We start from the raw sequence: 21069 nt of genomic DNA, 5'->3' as shown, positions 1-21069 counted from the left end.
TACTGATGCGATGGATGTGGCCCACCTTGAGGGTCTCACGGGTTCAAAAATACCCTGAGCATCTAGCTTGTCAAGCTCCTCATCTAGCTTTGGTTGAAGGGCAAAGGGCACCAAACGTGCTTTAAAAAACTTGGGTGATGCTGTCATATTAATATCAATAGCAATTGGAGGGGTTCGTGAAGCCCCGAGGTCCTGAAAGACTTCTGCATATTCCATTAATATGGACTCCACGGATTGTAAGCATACTTGGCGCACCCCCATTACAGAAATGCCCAGTGCCTCAAACCAGTCCCTGCCCAGTAGACTTGCCCCCTGACCTCGAACAATAATCAGTGGTAAGGTCTAGTGATTCCCTTGATACTGCACATCCACAAAAATCTTCCCATTAACTTTTAGTTCTGCTTGTGACCATTGTCTAAGCACACTACTGTCCTTGTGCAGTAAAGGCGGCTGGTCAAGCCACAAGGTGTTGTAACTGCCCTCACTGATCAAGGAGCATGCGGCTCCAGAGTCCACCTCCATTACATGTGTTTTGTTATTCAGGATCCCAGTGGCTTGATATGGCTTTTTTACGTGGGCATACAGCTGCCTGCCCATGGTGTAAATGTCATATTCCTCTTCTTGTTGCCTAACAGTGTGTGTGTTGTTCGGCTTGAGGAACTGTGTCAGAAGAATCTGCTGATGCGACATCCCTGCTCTTTTTAAAACAAACACGAGAAATGTGCCCCCTTTTTTTGCAATAGTGGCATACAGCAGAGGTAAATTTGCAATGTTTGTTGGTTGTGTGTGCCTCCACAACGAAAACATGGCTTTGCACCACCTTCTGCTACTGTTTGTTTCACCTTCAAAACGGTTTGACTTTGTGCAGTCTGATGAACTTCTGCTGACTATGGTGGTCCCAGCTGGTTTGGTTGTAGTATTCGCGCATTTGACGTGGCTGTTTCCGCTGCAAGGGCTTTCTCCTCTGCTGCTTTGAATGTGAGTTCCTTTTCAGCCAGCAGGTGGCGCTGCAGCGCTTCATCTAGCACCCCACAGACAATTCTGTCAGCCAGCATGGCTTCCAGTTGGTCACCAAAAGCGCAATGCACTGAGAGTTTACGGAGTTCAGCAATGTAGCTGGAGATTCCTTGGCCTTGCTTTTGTTTGCAATTAAGAAACTGAAAACGCTGAACAATTTGTGACGGAGGAGGACTGTAGTGGCGCTTCAAGGCCGATACTAAGTTTTCATAGGTGACGGCCGGAGGAAGGATGGGAGCGACCACCGAACGTAGTGTAGAATACGTTGCAGCCCCACAGATGCTAAGCAAAATAGCGCGTTTCTTCTCCTCCCCATCTACTTCATTTGCCAGGAAAAAACATTCCAGTCTCTCCATATACTCCTCAATGGCAGTGCCGGAGCCTTCATCAAACTCTTCTATGCGACCCAGCGTGGTCATGGTGATGTCGTTAGGCTACTCACAGATTCCTCAAAGCTGTAGTAGAATATCGGAGGTTGCTGATTTCCATCAATCAACTGTTCAGAACTGTTGGAGTTCGGATCCGCTTCGTCGCCAGTGTAGGATTCGACTTAGAGACGAGAGAGACATTGGTTGTAAACGAACTCTTTACTTAGAACTTGGCAAAGTTAGGATACTCAGCCATCAGGCTACATCTGCGTTTCTTCCAGTTCGGCTCATAAATAACATTACTTCCTGGTCTCGTCTCGCGAGAGCCCCCCATCAAAGACTAACCAGAGAGCATGCGCATTAACATAAGTCCCAATACATTACAGGAGTAAAAAAGGGATATCAGTGCACTGTCAGACACAGTCTGCCAGCATGCACATCACATAACTCCTCATGTGTCTCTACTAGTTCCTAATCTACTACTACTACTACTACTTTTGTCTGCTCCTGTTAGGGGTCATCACAGCGGGTCATCCGTTTCCATTTCTTCCTGTCCTCTGCATCTTCCTCTGTCACACCAGCCACCTGCATGTCCTCCCTCACCACATCTCTCCTCCACACATGTCCCAACCATCTCAAACTTGCCTCTCTTGCTTTGTCTCCAAACCGCCCAACCTGGTTGGTAACCCGGGCCTCGACCGATCCAGTATGGAATTCTGATTTATGAGCCATATATTTGATTTGGCAAAGATTTTATGCTGGATGCCCTCCCTGACGTAACCCTCCCCATTTATCCGGGCTTGGGACCAGCACTAAGAATGCACTGGCTTGTGCATCCTCAGTGTACTAGTTCCTCATAAATTATATTATCACTGCTGTATCACAACTGTACAAGGTGTCATTTTAATCGCAATTATGCCAATTCAAGTCAAAGAGAGACAGCAGGATTAATTGCATTAAGTCACAATGGCACATTATTGGAGGTTGATTTTTTTTTTTAAGAGTGTAAAGCTGATGTGAAGGTAAGACGTTCACAGGGTCAGCTCAGCCTGCAGGCCAATTAAGCAGAGGAAGAAGAATCAGGTCCAGAAAGTAAGAAATCCTAACCGTGTATTTGCTCCACCCATGTGCTAAACCAGCTCATTTCTGCTCAGGGCCGTTTTCCACTACCTGGCTGAAGGGTGGTGTTGATTTGAATGAGCTGGCTTAGTGCATGGGTGGAGTAAATACACAGTTAGGCTTTTACTTTCCAAACCTGGTTCTTAAACCTCTGCAATTAAATACGCTTGTGATGAGAATAAACACTGCAGAACTAGAACACGGTGAGATCAGGGAACACGATGATTTTATTTTAGCAGTGTTCGACAACGGTCTGCGACACTGTTCTGTCTGTGGCATAATACAATGCTTCTGTCTTGGCGACATCACAAACCTCTGTCTCCACCATTCTGGCAGTCAGTCTGGTGCTTGGATTTGATCATTTGTTCACTTTCATTTTTTCCCCTTTTTGATGACTTGAATTACTCAGATTGATAAAAGATTTGCTTTTGCAAGTAGTTTTTTTTTTTTGCTGCTCATGTGCGGACAGCTTATCGCGCGGGTCAGCCAATAAACATCAGCAGGTTGATGGACTTAAAACCTGCCTATTCATCAGCTCCTCATTGCCTCCGTCAGGTGTCCGTGTTAAGCAACATGCCTGATCTCTGCATCAGGAAAACGAAACAGGCCGGCTGTAAGTAGCCAGGTCTTCTTTTTTTGTACATGTGTTTTTATTCAGATGGGTGGGGGATGGCACTCTGGAGAAATTGGAGAAGACACCCAGTAGTCACCTTTTACTCGCTCACTTTGGCAGATTATTGACAACTGATGCATAATAAATACACTCCAGTAAGGGTCCATTATCGCTTAATAAATATGGAGGTGAGGGTGGGGGTGGGGGGGTTATTCACAGTGTGACAGATGTGTCACACAGATGTGTATTTGTGTAGCACATCTCATACGCAACGGCTATTCTGGCATAATAAATGTTAATAAAAGATAAAAACATAAGCTGAAGAGAAAAGCTTCAACACTTAACAAAAGTGCAGGATGAAACTACGAAGTGAACAAGGGTGAAAGTACAACTGTCAGTGGGCTGAAGCCTTTCAGCTTCATTTTAAAACTGCATGGTCAGCCTTGGGCCGAGGCTTGTGTCTTCTGAATGTTTGTTTCAGCTGTGTCACTGAATATTTGACCGCGTCTCTAGATATGCCAACACCTTTACTTCCTTTTTCTTCTTTCATTCATTTTCCTCCTGCCCACCTTCTATTCATCCACAACACTTAATGGACCTTCTCCTCTACAGTGCTTTTGAGAGCAGCATAGAAAATAAGCTGTTGTCCCCGACTCGAGTTCTCTGCCTGCAGACCCTGAGGGGAGCTGAGCTGGTGATGGTTAGCTCACCTGAGATGAACTCATGACAGCCAAGTCTTAGCTTTATCTTGGTCCCAGCTGAGACCTAGAGCGACGGACAACAGTGGGAGGTGGAGGTGACAGAGGAGGAAAATAAATGTTCCTTTTTGCATAATAATAATAATAAACATGTTCTTATTAAAAAAAAAATTCCAAAATTGAGCAGTTGAAGACTTCAAGTCAAGACAAAAACGAAATGGGCTTCAGACTATGAGAAGATTGAGATCAAGGGCCACTGGTCTCAAGACTGAGACCAGTGACATTTTATGGACTACAAACTGGCCTTCTGTCGCAGTCCTGTGGCCAGGTTGGTGTTTACACCTGCCTGCATTTTTAGATAATGGTAGAGTTGAGAGATGTTCTTTCAGCAGCTTAAGAGGGATGATAAAGGATGCATCCATAGCTGTACTGTCCAGCATAAACTTGTAATATCTAACATCTGAGATGTTGTTTGGGAGGCTGGCAAATTTCATTTGGCTAATGCAGTTCTTTATCAGACTGATCTAACACATGAGCCGGAGAGCAGGTTGTGCTCTGCAGCCGAGCCGCAGCGTTCCTCACGCCCTTGTTTGTGACTTGGGGCTAATCACCTAATGTACTGAACACTTAGCAAACACCATGAGGTGTGTCAGTGATGTTTTGTGAGTACAGCTCTCAACGTGAAATACTTGCCAAGGTAATTGATCAGAGTCCATTTGGATGCATTAATGTTTTCCGGCTGGAGAGTAATTCAAAACAGGTACGCATTGTTCTGAACTAAGAGATCAAATCGCAGCACCACTCATCTGCAGCTGTTGATTTCATCCCAGCAATGGAGGAAAACGGTTGCACTCAACTTCTTTTTAATGAATGCTAACTGAGAACAGTTTTAGATATTCGGAGCAAGAAGAACTTCAACTCTCTGTCCAAGAAGCAGATTACAAAACAACTCACCAGCACACAACTCTGCTTAAGCACATTACAAAGGTGTGACCATTTCGGTTTGCAGAGGGGGGTGAATCAAACATTTGTCTACAAAACAATACTACAATGTCTACAAACACTTCTTGTCCATGTCTGCATCTAAGTTTGTCTTTGTTTGATGGCTGGGAGAGTTGGCGCTGGATTGGCAGGGAGAGCTTGCTCTGCTGCGTCCTGTGGGCCCAGGGAACACGGCCCTGCCCGGAGCTGCGCCCAAAGAGGAAACACCGAGGGCGGTCTGACAGGATGCAGAAGCAGGGCAGGCTAAGCTAACTGCTAGCCCATGCAGACCAGCAGTTCCAATTACACCGAGGGCGGTCTGGTGGTGGCCTCGCCTAGCATTGACTGTGTTTTAGTGTCGTCGTGTAGGGTGTGGGAAGGTGTGTCGGAGGTCTCTGGCTGGGAGAGCTGGCATTGGATCGGCTGGGGGAACCTGGTCTACTGCGTCTAGTGGGCCCAAGGACCACAGCCCTGCCTGAGCTGCACCCAAGGAGGAAACACCGAGGGCAGTCTGACAGGATGCGGAAGCGGGGCAGGCTAAGCTAACTGCTAGCTCATGCAGACCAGCACATCTGACAGTCATCCTGCGTTTGTTCTCTTGGACAGTGATTTTTTTTTTTTTTTTGTGGTTTGATATATGTGTTCTTGTAATTTTTGGATGTGTGTTTTTGTCTTTGTGTTGCACTGCTGTGGGCCAGGGGAAACGATATTTCACTTCATTTCATTGCATGTACGCAAATACATGAAATGAAATAACAAAGTGTTCCTGATTCTTGATTCCTGAATATGAGACAACAAGGGAACCAAATGGTTAGTGAAAAATATTTCGGCACTCCCAGGCCTAACAATCTGCTCTCTCCCTGTCTCACAGAAACCTTGCGTCCAACTCCCTGGAGCACATCAGCTGGAAGGTCTTCCATTTTCTACCTCTGCTCAACCTGTGAGTCAAACACCAACCACGTTCCCCTTTACTGATACTCTCATAAAACACGACGTCATGAACAGAGGCAGGGGTTGTGTAAGTGTGAGTGACCTGGTAGCTCAGTGCTAACTTGCTACAGCAGTGTCAGACCATCACAGATATCACAGGGGGAGACACTGCAGGTTTAAATCTTCACAATAGACTGCACACCTACATTGAACCCTGCAAAGTACAGAACCAGGGTCGATGCTATGTTGAGTATTAAGCTGCACTAGGAATGAGTTGCAGGCAGTGGTTTGTTTGTGACATTAGAGCGCTTCTCAGGAAGAATATTTGCCTCTTTTGTCATCTACTAGGTCTTTCATGATCTTAAGGTAACGTAACTATAGAATGAACAAAGTATTATTACATGGGTGCATTTTTTTAAACCAGTATTACAAAGTCAAAAGCATGATTACAAGCTAAAGTTGTTTTGGTGGCTAGTCGCAGTAGTATTTGCGTGAATACTGACGACGTGAAGTTAACAACTGTTCTCAAAACCGTCTATGTGAAAAGTGTCTCAGAATGTGTCCCATCACATTCTCAACAGCCTCCTTTAAGGTCAACTACCAAGGCACAAATGAATGAACTATATGAGTGGGATTTTGTGTGTGTGTGTGTGCTTAGTTTTCTACCTTTTCTATGCTTGCTATTCCATATTAAGTCAATCTTTTATAACCACTGACATGTAATGAAACCTGCATAGTAACAATGCTTAAACACTGCAAAACACATTCATGCGCACAAGAAATCTGATTTCATGCTTAATCTTTAAATCTTTTTTTTAATAATGAAGGATGAAATGTCTTCATTTGTTTGTAAATGGATATGTTTCAGTAGTCTAGACAATGGTAGTTGTGTCATTTTGGTAATACTAATGAGGCTGAACTGTTGTGTTCAGCCCCACTTCTGTTTTTTTGGGGGTGTTTTTTTTTTCAAGAAAATGGATAAATGACGAGTGACTATGGGATTATTTCACTCTTCAACAGTGTTTACTCTTGACTATCTTCTTTTCATTTAGTTCTTTTATACCCTCCTTGGCTATCCCCCAAAATCTTCTCTTCAAAAGAATCCTTCTCCTTCAGACTCCACATTTGGAGTGCTCCATTGTCAAGATGAAGTTTATCTTAATGGCCGTACAAGCAGAAGAGTGGTGTTCAGAAATGGCTTTACTGCTGTTCTCAGATTCATATTTAACGTGATGTCCCTGTGCTGTCATTATACCATTCATCCGATCTGATTCATCAGGGCCAGGGTTAGGGTTAGGGTCACACCAAGGCCACAGATCACATGTTATTTACACACTTGCAGAAATCATGATGTGTGCTCAGAAATAGCCCGGTTTACATCTAATGATGTCCAATTAAATCTTACAATGATCCCTATGGGGGAACACACAGAGAGAAATGAAGGCAATAACTACCAGATACTCACAATATAACAACAAAGATATACCTTTGTAATAGGGCTGGGTGATATTGACAGCAGCAAATACAGTGGAAACTGCTTATGGTGATACATACGACCAGGACAGTATGATCACTGTGAGCGGTCGATCACTTTAAAGTGACAGTTCAACCCAAAATCAAAGCTACATGTTTTTCCTCTTACCTGTAGTGCTATTTATCCATCCTGATCATTTTGGTAAGAGTTACTGTGATTTGGAGATAGAGATAGAGATAGTAGAGAGGTCTGCCCTCTCTTGAACTGGATGGCACTTGGCTTGTGTTGCTCCAAGTGGCAAAAAAAATTTTTTTTTTGAAAAACTCAACAGCATTGTCTCATTCCAGAAATCATGACCCGGTTATTCAAGATAATCCACAGATTTTGTGAGCAGTTTCATGTAGGAACTATTTTCTTAGACCGAACTACACCTACATGAAACTGCCAAGCTGAATGGTCACAAGAGTCAATACATAAGTGAAACTCAGAGAGAAATCGGGAATAGCACCGGAGGGTCAAAGCATCAGCTCTTGGTTGATAGAGCAGTCACTCAAGACTCTTAAGACCAGACAGACCAAACTGAGCATAACCTAGATTGACTACAAGAAAGCCTATGATTCAATGCCCCACATCTGGTTACTGGAGTGCTTGGCACTATACAAAGCAAAAGGACACCAGTAGCATTCGTCAAGAACTCAATGCGGCAGTGGAAAACAACACTAAAGGCCAACTCAAAGACATTCACACAGGAAACCATCAAATGTGGCATATACCAAGGTGATGCACTATCCCCGCTGCTGTTCTGCATAGGCATGAACCCCTCAGTTAGATCATCACAAAGAGTAGATATGGATATGGGTTCAGGAGTGGAGTTACCATCAGCCACCTCCTATATATGGAGGACATCAAGCTATATGCCAGGAATGAGCGAGACATTGACTTGCTGATGCACCTCAGCAGGATCTACAGCGATGACATCGGGATGTCATTCGGACTGGAAAAATGTGGTTGAATTGTGGCAAAAAGAGGAAAGGTGGTGTGGACTGAAGGGATTGAATTACCAGATGGCAGGATAATAGACATACAGGACAGTTATAAGTACCTGGATATTCCACAGGCAAATTGAAACTATGAGGAGGCAGCAAGGAGGTCAGCCAAATGCCTGCAGAAAGTGAGGCAGGTCCTGAGGAGCCAGCTCAATGGGAAGAATAAGATCCAAGCCATCAACACATATGCTCTACCAGTCATCAGATACACAGCTGGAATAATAAGCTGGCCAAAGGAGGAGATAAAGGCTACAGATATCAGGACACAGAAACTCCTCACAATGCACAGAGGGTTCCACCCGAAGTCCAGCAGCCTGAGACTGCACAATAAGTGAAAAGATGGGTCGAGGGTTAGTGAGTCAGAGCCACTATTGAGGATGAAACAAGGAGCATCCATAAATACATCAGAAAGAGAGCCCCCCAGGATGAACTGCTGAGTGAGTACCTCAGGCAGCAGACGCCAGAGAGTCGGGGGGGGGGGGGTAGTATCATGGAAGACCAAGCCCTTCCATGGTATGTAACATCGACAGATAGAAGATATGGCTGATATCGTGAAATCCTACCAGTGGCTAGAAAAGGCTGGAATGAAGGACAGCACAGAGGCTCTGATCATAGCAGCACAAGAACAGCATTCAGGACCAGATCTTTTGAGGCAGGGGTTTACCACACCAGACAAGACCCAAGATGCAGGCTGTACAAAGACTCCCCTGAGACAGTCCACCACTTAGTAGCAGGGTGCAAAATGCTAGCTGGGAAAGCATACACTGAAAGACATAACCAAGTGGCTTGGATCGTGTACAGGAATATCTGTACTGAATATGGACCGGAAGTGCCCAAGTTCAAATGGGAGACACTGCCAAAGGTGGTTGAGAAGATCCTGTGGGACTTCAAGTTCCAGACTGACAAGCAGGTGCTGGCTAACCAACCAGACATTGTGGTGGTCAACAAGGAACAGAAGACAGCAGTAGTGATTGATGCAGCAATACCGAGTGATGGCAACATCAGTAAGAAAGAGCATGAGAAGCTAGAGAAATACCAAGTGCTGACGGAAGATCTAGATTGGATATGGAAGGTGAAATCTACAGTAGTCCCAGTGGTAATAGGAGCACTAGGGGCTGTGACCCCTAAATTGGGAGAGTGGCTCCAACAGGTTCCAGGAACAACATTTGAGGTCTCTGTCCAGAAGAGCGCAGTCCTTTAAGATACTGTGCAGACCTTCAAACTCCCAAGCCTCTGGTAGAGGACCAAAGCTTGAGGAAAACACACACCACCCAAAAAAAGGGTGAGAGGAAGATTGTTTTATATACGTGTTAGAGTGTGTGTGTGTGTGTGTGTGTGTGTGTGTGTGTGTGTGTGTGTTTACATATCACCCAGCACTCCTTTTTTCAGTAAAAAAAAAGATAAAAAGTAAGATACATAATCTTGATATGAGGAAGTGTTTGTGTTTATTTCCTGCTGGGGAGACGTGAGGTGTTCAGACAGAGATGTGTATAAATACAGTCATCATGTGTAAAAGAGTCTGGTCAGACAGTTCGCTCTCTTCTCTCCAGAACAGCTCTTCTGATGCTGTGCTTTGCTAACTGTCAATCACAACACAATCACAACACACTTGAAGACACCTGTACAAGACAATGTATGTCTCTGCCAAAAAAAAAAAATACTCCCTTAAGGTGGTTTTTATCGCTTGAAAGTTTGAAATAAAGAAAACAGGGAAATCTGATAATTATTTCAATGTCCAAAACACTGTGGTATGCTTTGCAACACGGTCAGGAGTAATAGCAATTATACGTGATTTGTAGTAAATACACTAAAACATTAAAAAAACAAACAAACACCAGGATGGTCCTTGAAGAATTAAATCTCCCCGAGAGGTGCCACCTCTGTGTCTCCATCTCTACCTCCAAACTGTTAGAAGGGAACTGACCAGCTCCTTTGGAAAAAACTAAATAATTACTGATTTAAAAAAGGAAAAGATTATTGTCTCGTTTTTTTTATCTCTCTGTCGTCTCTCTCAGGGCTTTGAGGGATAATCCTCTGGTTTGTTCGTGTGATATCCACTGGCTGCAGGAGTGGCAGCGCAGCGAGCGTGGTGACCTGGAGAACCAACCGCTCCTCTGCAACTCCCATGACCAAGAAACCCTCCTCAGCTCCTTAGTCATCGATAACTGCAGTGGGTTGACTTTAAACATGCTTTTACCACCTTAGAAAATTGTATGATGTCGTCAGATTGCGTGTGTGTGTACGGAAATCATGCGTTATTAGAATGCTGTTTTGCAGTATGTTGAAATGGTCGTGATAAGTGGTAGTTCTATACCACAGCAGTTCTCAATCAAGTCCTCAGGTACAACCGGTACTGCTGCTGGTTTTCTATTCTACCAGGTAGTTCATTGCATTCACCTGTTGTGGCAGTTTTTCCAGCCTCCATTCAGGTTTTAGATCTGGGACAACGGGTGAACGTACAGTGTACTGTCAGACAAGCCTGCTCTGAAGAGCGGAACAAAAAGATAACAGGTTGCCAGTCGCGCTCAAACGTTTCAGTACCGAGGACAGCACAAGGCACTCTATGAGCATCGATTGACGAATGGTTCGGTACCACCGCTGATAGCCAGCGACAGGCCAGGTGCACTGTCTCACTATCATGTCTTTTTTACACAGGAATAACATAAACATAAAATAGACACAGCAGTCTGTAACACTACAAGGCCTATTCAAATATGAAATAGACACAGCGGTATATAACACTATACAAGGCCTTTTCAAACAGAAAACAGACTCAGCGGTATACACCGATCAGCCAAAACATTAAAATCACTGACAGGTAAGTGAATAACATTGATTATCTCATTACAATGGCACCTGTCAAGGGGTGGCCTATAATAGGCAGCAAGTGAACAGTGAGTTCTTTAAGTTGATGTATTGGAAGCAGGGAAATGGTCGACTTTGACAAGGACCAAATTGTGATGGCTATACAGCTGGATCAGGGCATCTCCAAAATGGCAGATCTTGTGGGGTGTTTCTGGTATGCAGTGGTCAGTACCTACCAAACGTGGTCCAAAGAAGGACAACTGGTGAACTGGCAACAGGGTCATGGGCATCCAAGGCTCATTGATGCACATGGGGAGCAAAGGCTAGACTGTCTGGTCCAATCCCACAGAAGAGCTACCGGAGCTTAAATTGCTGAAAAAGTTCATGCTGGCTATGATAGACAGGTGTCAGGGCACAGTGCATCACAACTTGCTGTGTATGGGGCTGTGTAGCTGCAGACAGGTCAGAGTGCCCATGATGACCCCTGTCCACAGTCAAAAGTGCCTACAATGGGCACATGAACACGGATATGGACCATGGAGCAATGGAAAAAGGTGGCCTTGTCTGATGAATCATGTTTTCTTTTACATCATGAGGACTGCCGGGTGTGTGTACATCATTTAGCTGGGAAAGAGATGGCACCAGGATGTACTCTGGGAAGAAGGCAAGCTGGCAGAGGCAGGGCAATGCTCTAGGCAATGTTCTGCTGGGAAACCTTGGGTCCTGGCATTCATGTGGATGTTACTTTGACACGTACCACCTACCTAAACACCGTGGCAGACCAAGTACACCCCTTCATAGCAACGGTATTCCCTGATGGCAGTGGCTTCTTTTAACAGGATAATGTACCCTGCCACACTGCAAATATTGTCCAGGAATGGATTAGGGAACATGAAAAAGAGTCCAAGGTGTTGCCTTGGCCTCCAAATTCCCCGGATCTCAATCCAATTGAGCATCTGTGGGATGTGGTGGAAAAACAAGTCTGATCCATGAAGGCCCCACCTCGCAACTTCCAGGACTTAAAGCATCTGCTGCGAATGTCTTGGTGCTAGATATCAGAGGACACCTTCAGAAGTCTTGTGGAGTCCATGCCTTGACAGGTCAAAGCTGTTTTGGTGGCACAAGGGGGACCTACACAATAGGTGGTTTTGTTTTGACTGATCTGTGTACATCACTATACAAGGCCTATTCAAACATAAATAGACACAGCAGTATACAACACTACAAGGCCTATTCAAATACAACGTAGACAGTGTACAACACCACAGGCAGTGACACAGACAAGTGCTGCGATGCGGTGGGCAGATCTAAACATACTGACTGATTTCTCCGTAACCAAAATATAAGCAGGATATTACATACAGATGAGCCATTGCCAATAATCTGTGAGTTATCAACAAATTCCCACATCAAACTCAGCGAACAAATCTCCGTATTCATCAGATTATTTGTTACATGTTGGAAAAGGAGTAGGAGGAAGTATACACTTATTTTTTCTTACCCCTTCTCAACTACTCTTGTTAATTCAGATACTATACATTTCAAACTCAATTCCCACTGTACTGTGTAGTTTACATTCAATGCAAGTTGTGCTGCCTGCACAATACAGACTCACTTACTGTGAATAGGAGAGAGAGAAAAAAAAGAAAACACAGCCTAATGTCATGTACCAAGAATAACCTGATCTCAGCGCTAAGTGCAAACCAAATATCCGCTCGGAGTCATAGGAAGAAAAAACAAAAGAAAAAAATGGAATAAGAAATGTTTAGTGATAAATAAAACTCACAATTAACACAACTCTTCATCGTCCCTATATCTCTTGATAATCAGTCCTCGGTACTTCTTCTTGAACTGTGTAATATTTGTACTTTGTTTGAGTTACATGCTCAGACTGTTCCACAATTTTAGCCCACCAATTGAAACGCCCATGCTCCTGAAAGTTGTACGAACACATCATTTCTTGAAGTTCAATTTTCCTCTCAAATTATATTCCCCTTCTCTACCTGAGAATATTTTTTGTATATTACTCAGTAGTAGATTGTTTCTTGCTTTGAACATTATTTGTGCTGTGTTAAATTCTACTAAATCCTTGAACATCAAGGCACTTGACTTTAAAAATAGTTGTTGGCGTGTTCACTATATCGCACATTGTTGACTATTCTTATGGCTCTTTTTTGTCGTATACATAATGGTTGTAAGTTGGTTGTCTAGGTGTTACCCCATACCTCCACACAGTAGATCAGATATGGTAAAATAAATGAACAATACAGAGTATCTAATGATTTATGATCCAGAATGTGTCTTGCTTTTCCCATGACTACAATGCTCCTTACCAGCTTTGCTCGCACATAGTATGTTATGTGAGGTTTCCAGCAGATTTTGTGGTCTAGTATCACACCTAGAAATTTATTTTCCTATACTTTTTCTAGTTGGACATTGTCGCTCACTACTTTTACTTTGGTGTTTATTTTATAATTTTGAAACAACATAAACTTTTTTTTGTCCAGATTTAATGATAATTAGTTTTTGTCAAACCACGATTTTAATTTTTCCATTTCTATTGTGGTCACCCCCAAAAGCTGCTGTAAATTCTCACCAGAACAAAATATATTTGTGCCAACAGCAAATAAAACAAATTTCAATATTTTTGATATCTTGCATGTATCATTCAAATACATAATGAACAGTTGTGGACCCAAAACCGACCCCTGTGGTACACCACAACTAATATCCATGCATGACAATTTATGTTCACCTATCTTTATAAACTGCTACCTGTTACTTAAATAGCTTCTTCGCCAATTCTACACCACCCCTCTGATACCATACATTTCCAATTTGTCTCTTAATCTATTGTGATCAATAGTGTCAAAAGCTTTTTTGAGATCGATAAATATTCCCACAGCAAACTTTTTTTTTGGTCTATATGATTAGTTAGTTCTTCAATTAATTCAATGAGCGCCAGAGATGTCGATCTGTTTGGTCAAAACCCGTACTGGCTATCGGTCAGCAGATTGTGCTTCTCAATGAATTTGTCTAGTCTAGCAGCAAATAATTTTTCCAATATTTTGGAGAATTGTGACAATAATGAAATTGGTCTGTAGTTTGTAAATTGGTGTCTATCTCCGGTTTTATATAAGGGTATGACTTTTGTGATTTTAATTTTGCTTTGAACTTTGCCAGATTGAAAGGACATGTTATAGATGTGGGTCAGTGGTTTTGCAATACCTTCGATTACTTTCTTAACTATTGTCATATCAATATAATTTCAGTCAGATTTTTTTTGTTCTTGCATTTGTTTACATTGTCCACGATTTCCTTCTCTAATACCGCTCTAAATAAAATTTTAAAAAAAGGAACTTGGATTTCTGTCCCAATAATCACCGTTATTCCCTTCTGTGATTGTTTGTGTGTCATGGATTTTTTTTCCTGCCAGTTTTGGGCCCACATTTACAAAGAATCTGTTGAAGCCGTTGACCACGTCTTCCATGAGAAGAATAAATAAAGAATAAATATTGATGTTTCACTCAATAATTGTTGTCCCTGTTGAACCTGCTGTAGTTTAGTGTAGTCCATTTGTGTATTCCACAATCCTCCAGAGAACAAAATAGTCCGAACAGGTTAACAAACTTTGTAGATATCATCGTCCCTTTTTCAAACTTCATCCTTCTCTACTTCATGGTGGCAAACCTGCCAACCCAGCTCTTTCACGAACACCTCCAAACCTGATGGTATTAATAATAATGAAATGCTTTTAATCACTCTATGCATTGCCTTTGTGCACTGCCTGTTGACACCTATGTGTCCTATGCTCCTATCAAACTTGAACCTAGTTTTTTGACACTTACTTATATTGTTGTCTCCTGACTAGATCCTTGCTTATTTTGTATTAACTCTCAGATGTACATCGCTTTGTATAAAGGCGTCTGCTGTAACTATCTAACAAGCTAACTAACATGGAAGGAATCTCTGTTTGTCTGTCTGTCTGTATGTGTGTCTGTCCTTCGATTTTTTTCGACAACTATTCATCCGATCGACTTCACACTTGGCGGGTTTGTTGCTGAGGACCTAAGGAAGCGCAGTGCCAAGTGTGAAGTTGTTTGGATGAGCGGTTGTTGCGAAAATCGAAGGACAGACAGACGTGCATACACATGCAGACAGAGACGTTCTTCCTGTGGCGACACTCTGCCATTGTGGTCGGCGGGGGGATTACACCTGAACGGCCACTGCACTGGTAGCTGTTAATGGCTCAAATTTCATTTGGCACTGGTGCTGCTGATGGGAATGGTTTCGAAACCAGCGGGACCCCTACTGAGCGTGGGCCTAGGGGCAGTTACCCCCTCTGCCCCTGCGGTTGCTCCGCTTCTGCACACATTATCATCCTTCATCTGTTGTAGCGTTACCAAATTCAGCAATACGGCCATTTAAGAAAGCCAATATATAATCTGTATTTTATTGTTGTGAAAATGCACATTCACAGTCATTTACAATAATATTTTTTACATATGTGCTAATTATCTTGCATCAGTTTTGCAGATCAAACAAACAAAGACAAATTTTGTGTGTGTGTGTGTGTGTGTGCGCGCGCGCGCGCGCGTGAAACTTGCTTGAGATAATCCAACACAGGGAACATTTAGTCGCCTTTATTTTTGTCAAAGTTACATTATCGTTTGCGAGGTAATGTATTAACTTTCTGTAATGACGGCGGACTTTGCAAACGTCGCCCATGAGTCATGCCATCACAATAGTTGTATTCACTTATCAAGCACATTTTAAACAATTGTGTTTCCATCAGATCTGTTTAAGCGTATTAACCCCTGAAGATAGTTTTATGTGTCCTGCATTACACGTCCATACTTCAACACCCACCAGATACTAGATGGACCAGTTAAGAAGGAGAAACAGCTGCTCATGTCATTAAATTCTATTTGCATTTCATTTTTATTTGACAAATACTCTTTAATTGCCCATTTACTACATGAGCCATAAAAGCAAAAAGCATATCAAATAAGCGTAAAAACCTTTTTGTGATCTTGAGGAAATTTAACCCAATTTTGCCGTTTCTATCCAGCTTTTCTCATTTGATTCTTCACAATGCACTTACACGTGCTTTGACGGAAACATGACCATCGCAGTGTCTCTTATCATACAATGCATCTGTGTCCACTGTCACACAGGTCTACCAGAGGTGACTATTCTCCCATCCAACAGTAAAATCCAGGAGGGAGGAAACCTAACGTTCGAGTGTCACGTGACCGGCACGCCCACTCCGACAGTCATGTGGCGCACTACAGACCTCCACTCTGTTTACTTTGTCCAGGTACCACACGGTGTTCAGTTTGGTGACACTAGTACTACTAGTGCACTATACTACACTACACTACACTACACTACACTACACTATTAGTGCTAGTGCTAGTAGTGAAAGTATTACCGCTATGCTGTAAAGTTCTTGTCTGTTAACCCATGTTGTGTGCTAACAATATTTTGGAATGATTAAGTACGTCCCCCCGGCAAAACTCCTCACTATCAGGTGGAAAGAAGCGGCTGGCGACTCCACGTGTATCGGAGGAGGCATGTGGTAGTCTGCAGCCCTCCCCCGCATCGGCAGAGGGGGTGCAGCAGCGACTCGGAAGAGTGGGATAATTGGTCAAGTACAACTGGGGAGAAAAATGGGGGGGGGTGAGGGGGAGGAGAGGCAACTGCTTTGCTGAACCTTACCTATCATTTTGAAACATAAAGAATTTCAGAACTTTGTGGAAACCTCTCAGATGATTTATACAAAGTCATGCAGCAAAAGAAGATCCACCTTAACAAGATTTTCAAGTGATGAAATAAGTGATTATATGTAGAAATGTGTCACATCGTTCTCCATCATTCTCAAGAAATAACTACATCAAAAAGCGTAAAACTGAAATTTGTTTGTTTTGTTTTTTTGGGGGGGTTTTTTATTTGGTAAGGCAAAATTAAAATTTCCCATTAAGATAAAGACTTCTCTGCATATTTTAAGATGAAATCATTTGTTAAAATGAGATTAAGTGATTTGTTACATTTTGTTATTTTCCATCCATCTCCAAAGCATGCTATTTGTATATATTCATATATAAACCATGTGTTATATTATTATATCATATTTTCATATTAATATATGATATATATGACCATATATGGTAAAGAAAATGAATTTTGAGTAAAAAAAGAAGCCTTAAAATAAAATGTCATTCACCACAGATTTTACACTACTATAGTACACATATAACAACAGTACAGTTTTCTGCAATGTAGGGTTGGCTGTCACTACTTTTAGATTACACCACTGCTGTACTAAAACTATCCCACTTTCTAAAGATCGCCGTTTAGTATTTGTCTGGTATTTCTAACCCTCCGCCGCTCCCTGTGCCCTCCTCTAGCAAAGAATCTCAGACTCCACCTTAGAGCTGGTCCTTCATCTCACAAAGGTCTCCTCCAGAGACAACCTCCACAACCTGACGTGCGAGGCCGAGAACCAAGCTGGGCCAGGGACAGACAAGGTGCAGTTGGACATTGAGTGTAAGTGCCCGCAAAACACAAGCAGACCCTTGAAAGCTTACAGACTGAATGAACGCTGTTGAGCTTAATGGAGGTCAGGCCAAGAGCACAGTAGGCTCATTTCTCTGGCACAGGCAGGGTGGACAGCCACAAAACAAAACGAAATGTTCTCTACTGAGTTCTTGAAAAATGCTCTAATGGGTTTTCTTTTTCTTTTTCTTTTTTCTCTTTTTTTGTCAGCTGCCACTCATTTTGGCAACTGGAGAGAAGTGTGACAATAATTTGCAGCAGATATAGGTTATGTCATTTTTAATGCAAACATATGAAGTAGAGGGAGAAAAATAACCTCATCTAACCCAGTTCTTGAAGAACTCCGTCGCCTCACATATTTCTGATTACAAATACTACTCAACCCATAGGTACCCTCATTGTTTCGGACTTCCTGATGCATTAGTGCATCTGAAAGTTGAACAACACGGAGGAATGACAACACCCTGTGGCCCCACAGAAAACAGCTTGCAGGATGCATTAGTGAGACATTACTGAGAAATATTGCCCAAACAATATCATATATCACAAACTCAGTGACACTCATTAGAAAATAAAGGCCAAAAGGAGTCGGGGCGCCAATCAGATGAAGCTAAATGCATGAGCATCAAGGGACAGATAATGAGCATCAGGAAAATGGGGCTGATAACTGTGCTAAGATCTGATTTGAGTACATCGCTAATGGACTCTTCCCTCCCACTCCGGAAAACCGCTTCATCCACAATGATTGGCAGTCAGTAAGTGTGTTAGCAGAACTAATCCATCAACATCAGCCCACATTGTGGATGGACACTCATTAACTGCTAGCCCTTTAATTACCCTTAATTACCTCCCTGAACAGAGGGTGTTTACTGATTCAGTCCACAGAGCGGCTCTGTGTGCAGCTAATTCACAGGGTTGGGGCAGATTCCCTGTCAGGAAAAAGGAGCGAGAAGAAGCTTAACTGAATGTTAATCACAGCTTCCAAAAAGAAAGAAGTGGTTCAAACTACTTAGTAGAGGTTGGAAATAGTACTGAAAATCCCTACTTAAGTAGAAGTATCGCTACTTAAGGGATTTTTTTTGGGGGGGGGGGGATTTTTCCACTTTTCCTCCCCAATTGTATCCGGCCAATTGCCCACTCTTCCGAGCTGTCCCGGTCGCTGCTCCACCCCTCCTCTGCCGATCCCGGAAGGGCTGCAGACTACCACATGCCTCCTCCGATACATGTGGAGTCGCCAGCTGCTTCTTTTCACCTGACACTGAGGAGATTCACCATGGGGACATAGCATGTGGGAGGATCACGCTATTCCCCTCAGTTCCCCCTCCCCCCTGAACAGGCACCCTGACCGACCAGAGGAGGCGCTAGTGCAGAGACCAGGACACATACCCACATCTGGCTTCCCACCCACAGACACAGCCAATTGTGTCTGTAGGGACGTCGGACCAAGCCGGAGGTAACACGGAGATTCGAACCAGCGATCCCCGTGTTGGTAGGCAATGGAATAGACCACCACGCCACCCGGATGCCCCTTAAGGGATATTTTACTTGAGTAACAGTATTGATTAGGAACATTACTCAAGTAATTGAGTAAATGAGTAAATTAGTGTCTTCGTGAAAACCTGTATGAGTAGTAGCTACTTTGTGAGATTTATTTTTGTTCTTTCATGTCTACAAACCAACACAGCTGTAGCTCCAAAAATATGGAAATATTCAGTTAACATAGTCTAGGAAACAACCTGGACAAACGCAGTATATGAACAAACCAAATTTATTTTGGCAATGTAAATCACCAAAGCCACCCAGTATCACTAACACTTAGGACTTATTCCAGCAAATTCTTCATTTAAACATTAATGGGGTTTAAGTCACATTTCTTTACCCTGTAATGGTTATTAAAGTCCAATACTCAAAAAAGTACCATTTAAGGGGAAAAGTTACTCAAGTACTGTCATGGCAGTAGTTGTAATTTGTTACTCTACCTCTGATATTGAGTTTTAGTAACAAAACATTAAACATCCAGTTTAAAATGAATGTGATAAGTTATCTGATGACCATTGCTTGGTGATTCAAAACCACAGCTGATTGTATAATCTGAAATAGTAATCTAATATTAACAAACGTTAGTTGGCAGCTTACCCCTAGGCTTTGTCTTCGTTGCTGGTAAATGTTTTACACATCATTATTGGTTTTGTCCTGGAAGAGTGATCCTTCCTCTGATTCCCTTCCTGAGGCCTCTCTCATTTTTGTTTTGGTTTTTTTCCCACAAAATGTTTCCTGTGGCGTTTTTCCTCCACATGAATCAAGGGTCTAAGGATAGGGCGTATCATATATAGTCCAGAATGTAATTATGAATGTAAAGCCCTCTGGGACTAAACTGTGATTTAGGTTATACAGCTAAATCTGACGTGAACATGATTTGCCTTCTTAAATGCTGACTGTCTAAACTGAATCTTCTCAACACCAACTGGACTTTCAGGGTAGACCTTAATGTTGAGTGAAATGTATTTCCAAGTGACCTTTGACCTCTTAGATCACATTAGCAAATAAACTGGCTGGCTGTTGATGATTAGGTGAGGTAGCTGAGAGATGATTAGTTCAGTGTAATAGCTAATGCCAATTTATTTGTTTAGCTCAGTAACTATTAGCGGACCCTGAAGATTATCCATACCAAAGATGGAAATATGTCTCGGTATCCCCTTAGCATAGCACTTTCTCTGGGAGGGTCATGGGTTAAGAGCGGTGGAATGGCTGGTGTAGAACGAGGCTTCCCTTCTCATCAGCACCATCTTCGATCTAAATGAGGCCATTTCCTGTAGCTCCATGTCCACCATTACTTCCAGGTAGCTCTTGTGGTCAGGGAGCCTAATGAGGACCAGGATCCATTATTCATGGCAGGTCAGTGCAGGTTTGCAGTCCAGATGGAGAACATTGATTAATGGAAAGTTGGGGTGACCCGGTGAGGTTCTTCATTGTCAATCAAATTTTGTCATATATGGTTTAGGTGCACATGTAACATAAAAGTATGAGACATGGGCATCCGCGTAGTGGTCTATTCCATTGCCTACCAACACGGGGATTGTCGGTTTGAATTCCCATGTTAATTCCGGCTTGGTCGGGCATCCCTACAGACACAATTGGCCGTGTCTGCGGTTGGGAAGCTGGATGTGGGTATGTGTCCTGGTCGCTGCACTAGTGTCTCCTCTGGTCGGTTGGGGTGCCTGTTCGGGGGAAGGGGGAACTGGGAGGAATAGCGTGATCCTCCCATGCGCTATGTCCCCTTGGTGAAAATCCCCACTGTCAGGTGAAAATAAGCGGCTGGCGACCCCACATGTATAGGAGGTGGCATGTAGTAGTCTGCAGCCCTCCCAGAATCGGCAGAGGGGGTGGAGTAGTGACCCACATCCGGCTTCCCACCAGCAGACAGCCAATAGTGTCTGTAGGGGACCCGACCAAGCCAGCG

At 43.1% G+C, this 21069-nt stretch overlaps 1 protein-coding gene across 1 annotated transcript in view; it reads left to right on the top strand.

Annotated features, from left to right (window-relative positions):
• ntrk1 (neurotrophic tyrosine kinase, receptor, type 1) overlaps positions 1–21069 on the top strand; it is a 52419-nt gene that overhangs the window by 11005 nt on the left and 20345 nt on the right. The window contains exons 4-7 of the mRNA XM_056287000.1: positions 5668–5736; positions 10262–10416; positions 16229–16371; positions 17462–17600. Of these exons, the coding sequence (XP_056142975.1) occupies positions 5668–5736; positions 10262–10416; positions 16229–16371; positions 17462–17600 (506 nt within the window). The remainder of the gene's footprint in view (positions 1–5667; positions 5737–10261; positions 10417–16228; positions 16372–17461; positions 17601–21069) is intronic.

Source organism: Lampris incognitus, chromosome 9 (genome assembly GCF_029633865.1).
Source record: "Lampris incognitus isolate fLamInc1 chromosome 9, fLamInc1.hap2, whole genome shotgun sequence".
NCBI classification, from domain to species: domain Eukaryota; kingdom Metazoa; phylum Chordata; class Actinopteri; order Lampriformes; family Lampridae; genus Lampris; species Lampris incognitus.
This window is presented reverse-complemented; position numbering and strand designations above follow the sequence as displayed.